General features: G+C 33.9%; 1 protein-coding gene across 1 annotated transcript; it reads left to right on the forward strand.

The window, feature by feature from the left end:
* The first annotated feature begins 293 nt into the window (after positions 1 to 293).
* LOC114164628 (uncharacterized) lies at positions 294 to 2,302 on the forward strand. Its single transcript, XM_028049365.2, has 2 exons — positions 294 to 1,194; positions 1,957 to 2,302. The coding sequence occupies exons 1-2, from the start codon at positions 455 to 457 to the stop codon at positions 2,021 to 2,023; spliced, it is 807 nt and encodes a 268-aa protein (XP_027905166.1). The 5' UTR covers positions 294 to 454; the 3' UTR covers positions 2,024 to 2,302.
* Positions 2,303 to 9,199: the final 6,897 nt, after the last annotated feature.

Consider the following 9,199-nt stretch of genomic DNA (forward strand, 5'->3'; position numbering starts at 1 on the left):
TAAAATTTATAACGAGAATCTAAAGTATGATATAAATTTATTTTAGTTATGTCATAATGTATTTGAAAAAAATGCTAAAGAATTGTTTGTGTTGTTGAGAGTGTTATAAAGTATTATTGAATGTATTATGCATAGGCACCTACAATTGAGAGACGTAGAAATGCGAGAAATGTGAAAGGAAATTGCAGCAATTACAATACATCATCCTCAACTATCTAGAATCCCTTGACTTTTTAGACCCCTCTTTAACTCTCTCTCTTTATGTGTCATTTTAAATCTTCCTTACCACGAAATTAATACCATCACCCTACACCTTTCAGCCAAACCCTGACGTCCCTCAACACATCATCACGCTCTTCTCTTCTCAACACGGACACATATATTCCTTCCTTCATTCATTCCTCTGTTTACTCTAAAACAGAACACAAACAGAACAGAACAGAGAACCAACGCCATGCTTGATCCCAGGACACACCACCCCACCGATTCTTTTCATCTGTACGACGGAACCCGACACAAACCTCACACCACATGGGAACCCACCAACTCTCTTATGTGGCCTTCCAAACCGCCTTTTCAGGAACTAAACGAGGATGATTCCGGAATTTGTTCTCCTCCCATGTGGACCACCAGCCCCCCACACAGCCAAAACGACCACCGCACCCTTTCACCCACGTCCAGGACCCAGGCCATAGTTAGAGGGCAGAGGGAACTCATGGAAATGGTCAAGAACATGCCCGAGTCCAACTACGAGCTCTCCTTGAAGGACCTCGTCGAGCACCACAGGCTAGAGACCGCAGTGGAGGAGCGGAGGAATTTGACCGTCTACAAGAGGGACAAAAGCGGTGCCGGTAAAAGGGTTGATAACAAGATGACGCAGGTGAAGAGAAACGGAAACATTGACCGTGGAGGTTTCTACCTCAAAATGGGGCTTCCTTTTTCTCTGGGGTCTAAGGACAAGAACAAGAGCAAGAAGAAGAAGAGTGAGTCCTCTGGGAATAGCAGTTCAAGAGTTACCCCTAAACCTGATGGATCAACAAAGGGTGGTGTTGATAAGGAGTGGTGGAAGAAGAGCCCTTCCGCGTGTAAAGGGAGTGACAGTGGTGAATCCAGTATCAATAGTGGCAGTTCCAAAAGTTCCGGTAGCAGTAGTAGCAACAGCAACAGCAGCAGCAATAGCAGGAGTAATAGCAGGTATGTTCCATCTTCGTTCGAGCCACTTCATAACAGATGCATATAGGAAATTGCGTGTTTTGTCCAAAAATTAAACATAAATGCTCAAAGATTTAAAAGTAACAACAGATTAAAACTACAGCTATAGTTTTTTAGTCGAAAGTTGTTTTTTCCAATGGTTGTTTGGTTCTTGTAACAACAAGATCAGAACATTCAGTTGTTTGTCCTTCAAATTTAACTGATTCTTAGGAAGCATATCTGCTTGAAAGCCGAAAAAAATATCTGGTGTCTCGATGTTGCATTCAACCCAATACGTTGTGACTTAAAAAGTCAGAGTAAAATTTCAACGCCCAAAAAAGGTGCAACGCGCATAGGTTGTCGGGTTGCTTGAACTTGCCTTAAAACAGTATCTTAAAAATCAATCCATGACTGTCACGGTTCAAGAGGCGACAGCACCTTTTTCAGTGCTTCTTTTAAGAACTTTAATATCAATAAGAAGAAGAAAAGTGGGGTTATGTCCATACTCTAATGTTCAGTGTTCAAGTTGTTGCACAAAGGGACAACACCTAGTTGCAAAGCACGGCATAGGTGTAAGGCAACCTGGTATGGAGTGTGTACTTTGAATTAGGAAAATCGCTTAACCAATTATGAAACATTGTTTATGAATAGTAACAAGGATAGTAAATATAAATCTTGACTTACCAAATATTTGCTTGTGTAATTTATGCCAGTATCGTGATTGTAATTTAATGAGTTAGTAATCAATTTTTGGATGTGATGCAGGCGTGAGAAGAGTGGTAGGCTTTGCTGGTTTTTCATTAGCAGACGCAAAAGCCAAACACAGAAGTAAGATATGGCAGCTTGTGATGGAACACAGTGCTCTATGATGTTCATGTTCATGTTCATGATCCTCGGAAGCTTCCTCACAAGTTTTAGCGCAAGTGATTTGATAACTGTTGCATGTAAATGTTTATGAGTGATGAAGGTACACCACCTTGTAATCTCGTAAAAGTGCATTGTGGGGATGGAATCTGTATAAATGTCACTGTGCTTCATGTAACTAAAGCTTTTCTGATTGATAAGGCAAATACAATACAAGCATGCCAAGAGAAAATTTACTATGTTCCAATTTTTTTGTTTTATATCCCTGGATGAGTATGAAACTGCTTGGAAACATTTTATGATGCCTTGGATCCCACAAATGAAGTCGTCGTTACTTAAGTGATCCGTAAATACGAATTAACATGTTAGTATTTGAAAAAACAATGATGTTCTTTTCTTTCTATTTCTATTATTTAATTTAGTCTCTCTTTTTTTTAAATTTGATCCTCTAATCTAATTGAGTAATAAGTAATAAAAGGTTGAACGACACTTCAAGAAAAAAAAAAACAATACAAAAAAATATGTAGTTGTTCAGTAAAGAAAAAGTTTAATTTTAGTTTTTTCCTTTCTTCTAATTAAACAGTTATAACATACAATGCAAAAGGTTAAAGAAAAAGAAGTACTCACTGGTGTATATTGGTTTGTCCAATTAAACCTTCCTGACCAACTACTTAAATTTGAGAAGGTAACTAATCACCTAAATTTGATGAGACAGACTCACGTCTCGAAATATAAATAAGTGTTATTTCTTATGTTACTTTTATTTAAACAAATAACAAATGTTCTTTCAATGAGTTATTTTAGTCTTAACACGAATATTCATTTTACACTCCCAACTCTTACGAGGACAACATTTTAGTAGAGCCGTCAAAATACGGTCCGGCCCAATCCAATTCATCATGAGTTGATTATTTAGTAGGTTAACCTAACCTGATTTATTTATTAACGAGTTAAAAATATTTTAATTCGATCCGATCCATTACGGGTTGATGGGTTAAATGGATCGGCTCACTAACCTACTTAATTAAAAAAATATAATTTCTGTTATTAAAAAATGAGGGATATTCATTGAAATAGGGTGTATATTGTTAATAGTAATTGTTGTAGAAATTTCTGTTATTGATCAATTATTTTACTGAATTGAAACCGTGTTTATGAATTTACTAGGAAAGTTCATGCTATTGTATGTGTATTTATATTTTTAAAATTTTATATATTTTTTGAATAATTAATTAAAAAATATGAAAACTATATAATAAATAACTTATTTTAAAAGTATAAACTTAATTATTTTAAATTGTAATAACTTAATTCTTGATTCTTTGAGAGCCATGCATACATGTAATAGAAAAACAAACCAATGAATATAAATTATGGAAGTTCATGTTTTTTTCCATTTCATCAAATGAGCTTTACTTTGTATTTATATAAATCATGTACATCATGTTTTTATGCACGTCATGTATTGATTATGCTTTTTAATATTCAAATATTAAAAAGTACTTATTTATGTATTTAAATATTCAAATATTAAAAAAAAAACTTTGTTTACACTTCACGGGAATAATATTTAAAGTATTTATATAGTTCTTCTAACAATGCAATAGGATTCATAAGTATTTCAAAAAAAGAATGAAAACATTATTATATACTAGAAGAATGAAAACAAAAAATAATGACCCAATCTTTTATTGAATGTAATACTTCTTTCAGCAAACTAATTATACCTTAGATTTGTCGTCAGAGCAATCTCAATAGATCAACAAGGTACATGATGCAGAGCTAGAACCCTAATTGTTCAGTGAACACTTGAACTGAAAAGAAAAATAGGGAAAATTACAATTGGGAATAAAACATGAGGTTATAAAGTGATTGCTTATATAATCAATAATACCAGAAGAATGGAAGAAAAAAAAGTCGACAGTGAGTGAGGGATGCAAATATATCTACTTGTTGAGTCGCAATTGATGTTGTTGAAACTATGTTTTCATTTGTCAACCCACCAATGTGTTTGGTTTAAAAAACAACCCAACATTGCAAAGCCAACATAATATGTGTCACCATGCGGGTTGGTGGACTAACCCGGCTCATCACAGATTCAAATCGGGTGAGTCGTGTTCTTGGTGGACCGAGTCAAAAATTAACCGATACTAAAATTTATAAAAAAATTTCAACTCAACTCAGTCTGAACTCGTGATGGACTGGATTAACCTAAGAATTCTAACTCACTTTGACAACTCTAAATTTTAGTGGACAACATTTATTTTCTAACTCGCCAAAAAGTATCATCTTTCAACATATATAATAGTTGCGCTCTCTCACATAGTTTGCTAACATGAACACAAATTGTGTTCTCACAACACCTTCAAGAGAAAATTAGTTGAATTCTGACACATGCAAATAAAAACTCTTATCTCCCATTTTCTAAAAGAGTTTTTATATAAACTTGAAAATAAATTATTGTCGAACATTCTTTTGTTGCAATTGGGTGATTTTGAACTCACTCGTCGGGTTTTCTTCTTTTGTTATTCACCAAGCTTTTACGTAAAGAAGCATCATGAATGCACTCAATACAATATGAATTGCTTTTTTCTTCTTTACCCACCTTCTTTAATAACTAACATTATTCATTTCATTAAATTCTATAGATTTATACTAAGTAATACATACGACCTGAGTTGACATGTTTATGTCAGATAAAGTTAGTTGTTAGAATATTTTTATTTGTATCAATTTGAAGTCATTTCGATTATCTTTAATAAAACTCTAAACACTATTTATATTTATTTTATAATTATAACTATAATAATTTTATTTTTTATAATAAAAAAGTTAACTATGTGTTTTCATTAGTTTAAATTAAAATAAATATGAATATACAATGTCAACAGATAACAAATATCATGCGTTTTAATTTTAATAGTTTATTATCTATTAATTTATTTTCCTTTACAAATACTACTTGTACAATTAATTTACCCAATACTAGTTTAAGATATGGACTAAATTAAAATTTGAATTTTCTTTATTCATCTTTCTATTTTTTTCCATCCTCATTTTTTTTTGTATTTATTTTATCTTTTAATACTTTTTTTTTTATTTCTTAGGTTTTCTTAAAGGTATCTTAAAGTAATAGATAAGTGTACGGGTTAATTAGACAAGCATTAAAAAGTATTAAAAGAAATTAGTAACAAAATAAAATTGGATTATAGTATTAAGATTAAAATTAGGAAAAAAAATTATGGATCAAAATTAAAGAAGAATATACATTAAAATTTTCTCGAAAGTTTTATGAAGTAGAGACAAAACATATCTGTTCACTCAAATTCTTTTATTTTCCAATTAAAACAATCACACCAGCAACAATAATTGTTTTCTTATTTTAATGCAAATAGTGCGATTGAAAATTATTAGACAAAAAAAAAATATTTTTGACATGGATTAAATTTATTTATTCATAAAAGACCCATAACAAGTGTGGACTATTAATGATCAATAAACGCGATTTCACACTAACAGTAATCGCATTCACACTTTTTTTTTCCTTTTACATTTTCTTGTAAGTATAATTTATTTTTTTCAGGAAAGGAAATAAATGTTAAAGTCAAGAACCAAGTGGATATTATCGTCTAAAAGAAAACTATGTGGAAACTGTTATGTCAGGAAAGCAAGTGGATCTTATTTTCAATTACCGAAATACAACATACTTTTTTTGAAAAATTGTATAGATTTTCTTTGCCTCGTGTTATAGATTTTAAAACATACATATAAAATAGTACAACCAATATTAATTAACGATCTTGTTTATGACGAGGAATAAGAAGTCATGATCCCGAAAAATACAGTTATATTCAATGTTTAATTTACTAATGGCATACATAGATGCAATATATATATATATATATATATATATATATATATATATATATATATATATATAAATTATGTATGTAGAAATATCAAATAAAATCATACTTGTTATAATAAAGGAGAATAATAAATATAGATAATTAAATAATATTCAAATAGTTAAATTCAAAAGAAGTATATGTATATATATAATTTTAAGTGATAATGTAATACTAAGAAATTTTTAATTATGAAGTCTCTAAATAATAGAGACGATCTTCTTCTTTCGTACTTGTAAAATCTATGCCAAATTGCAACTTTGTATCTCCTGTTTGCAATTTACACCTTATATTTTAGAAAAGTGTAATTTTTGTTTGGTTTTTAATTTTGTATGTGTTTTCAATTTCTTTTATTTTGTTATAGGTAAAATTTAAATCCATTGACAATAAACCATTTGTAAAAACTTAAATTACTTTACTAAAATATACTAATTGACAATTGTAGTAAAAAAATCATGTCTTTGATGTGCAATAATTGGTAAAAGAAATAATAAAAAGGGACTAGAGAAGTCCATAAATTATGACAGCACATTGAGTTGGGCTATTAAAATGAGAGTACAAAATAGACCGTGGGCCTTCAAATGTCCTTGTTCGCCAAATCGGCAGCTTCTTCCTGCACCTCCCTTTCTTATTCCTGTACCCTCATATACTTGGTAAATGACCATTTTACCCTCTCCTACCTTGCCCCCTCTACCCAGCTGTGGCTTCCCTCTTTCACTGGCAGGGCCCCTCTTCTAGGAAAGACGACATCACCGCTTGGTCTTCGTCATCTGTTTTATAGAACTCTTATACAGAAGTTATTTATGAATCTAAAAATATCTTTTAAAATATTTAATTAAAAAAATATTTTTATATTTTGAATTAGATGTTTTGGATATATTTTTAGATTTAGAAATATCTCTCAAAATATTCAATCCAAAAAATATTAAAAAGATGAGGAATAGTAATTTTTGTTATACTTTTAATAATGAGTAATTTGGCAATTACAAATTTTACGGGTGCGGGAAGAAAAAAGTAGGTGCAGGAAGAAACACCTTACCGAATCTATTTACTTTTTTTTCCTCCGCTTTTCATGGCTTTGCTGGTGATGATGGGTCTCCATTTGTCCATGATGAGTAATTGGCCTTTGATGTTGATTCACCTCCATGACCACTCCCACTTTCACCTCATGTGTAATGTCTCATTTTAATTTTAATAGTTTTTATGCTATCAAACAAAATATTATATTATGATAATTCGAGGCAGATGATAAGAATAGGCCAGTATATAGTATCAATACAGTCATCCTTAAATCATCATACATGTATTACCTATACATACAGCCTACACTAAGAAAGGGTTACAAAACACCTAACCATCTAAGCAAAACAAAGAGTCAAGGCTACTGCTGGAAACGCTCAGTCACTACTAAACTCCTATCTAGGAGGGGTGTGTCATCACCTGCACTTTTAGTTGCTCACGCCAATCATTAAGGGCGATCATTGCAAAAGAGAAAGACACACAGAACAAACATATGCAAGAAGGGTAAGCTAACTTAAATAAAAAGAAATCATGCAATTTAATAATTAAGCATCAGTCAAGGTTTATCACATTTATCATAATTGTTTAAATCGCCACAATCATAACACACATTCACAATTCTAGACTCGATATCCGGATTATGTAAGTGACATTGGAGCTCTTGGTGGCTTGCACCTGTGACGGTTCCCAAACTCTGCAGAGTTTTGGGCACAAGAGGTATTCACCCAACCACTCCCAAGATAAGTCCCCTTCACGTCTATGACGGATCGGGTCCATAGACTAGGACCTCCTGCTACTCCTCTCGACATAATCCATTATACTCTATATGAGTCTTAATGGTTATAGGAGCGTCAGGATACCACCAAAATGAGTCCTCATGTCCTTACATTCACTAAAACCATCTTCTTTAGGATTTCCCTTGAAATCCTAATTCATTCACATCCTCTAATGAACCAAATTCACACAATTCCATCTCATACACTATTATTCATAAAACTTACGTGCAAGATAGACAATTATCACATCAAATCAATTAACACAACTTTATTTAATCTGAAATAGAGAAGAAATCCAATTTTGCAGTGAACCTCACTCAAGCTAAAGGATCTCGCCTGAGTTAGAGAGTTATCTCGCTTAGGCGAGTTGCTCTCACCCGGGCGAGACCTCTTACATTGGGCACCTCAAGAATCTGAGCAAACTCTCGCTCAGGCTAAACTGGTTCGCTTAGACGAGATGATCTCTCGCTCAAGCGACTCCAGCTCGCCTAGGCGAGACCTCGCGCAGAGACAAATGTAACTCTCTGATACTTTCGCTCAGGCGAGAGCTGCTCGCCTGGGCAAAATTATTAGGATTTCAATATGTTCTTCACATGCAGAGCTACGAATTTCACACAACAATTCAATTTCACACAACAAGTAGTTCCACACATCAATTAATCACATAACCATGCAATCTAAGTACTCAAAGACACTTTTTACACGAAAGTTGAGTAAAGAGTTAGCTCCCCTTACCTTTTTGCTAAGAATTTAGTTTGGTGGAGTCAAGTAAATTGCAAGAGGGCAGAAATCTTAGTTTAATCTGGAGAATCCATCACCAAGACATGGAGAAGGGAGAATCACACAATCAGACCCAGAATTCAGAGGTTAACTAGTGAATCCTAGTTGGAATTGAACAAAAACGGAGATGGAACCTACCTAGGAGGAAGGGAGCCGAGGGAGGGAGTTGCACAGGGTCCTGTTGGGTTGGTCCTTCCAGAATCTGAGCACAAAACAGGCAGACAGTGAGATGGCAACAGTTTGAGAAGAGAGGTTGGGATAGAATTGAGGAGTAGAGAGGATGTGTAACATCCCTGGCTACCCCTCCTCGGACCCCAGAGGCTGTCAGGTTACTACAGCCCAATGCACCCCAACCCATCACCCTTCTCCGTCCATTCATATTGGGTGGGTTATTGTCAGTGGGAATCGAACCCCCAACCTGACCTTTAACACCTCTGGCTCACCAGCAGAGGCTGAGCACAACTGGTAGCATCTGCTGGTGATCCAGAGGTGTTAAAGGTCAGGTTGGGGGTTTGATTCCCACTGGCAACAACCCACCCAGTATGAATGGACAGAGAAAGGTGATGGGTTGGGGTGCATTGGGCTGTAGTAATCTGACAGCCTCTGGGGCCCGAGGAGGGGTAGCCAGGGATGTTACAAAAAAGTGCACTTTTTTTAGCA

Source organism: Vigna unguiculata, chromosome 9, assembly GCF_037176805.1.
Source record: "Vigna unguiculata cultivar grain cowpea cultivar isolate G323 ecotype 2 chromosome 9, ASM3717680v1, whole genome shotgun sequence".
NCBI classification, from domain to species: domain Eukaryota; kingdom Viridiplantae; phylum Streptophyta; class Magnoliopsida; order Fabales; family Fabaceae; genus Vigna; species Vigna unguiculata.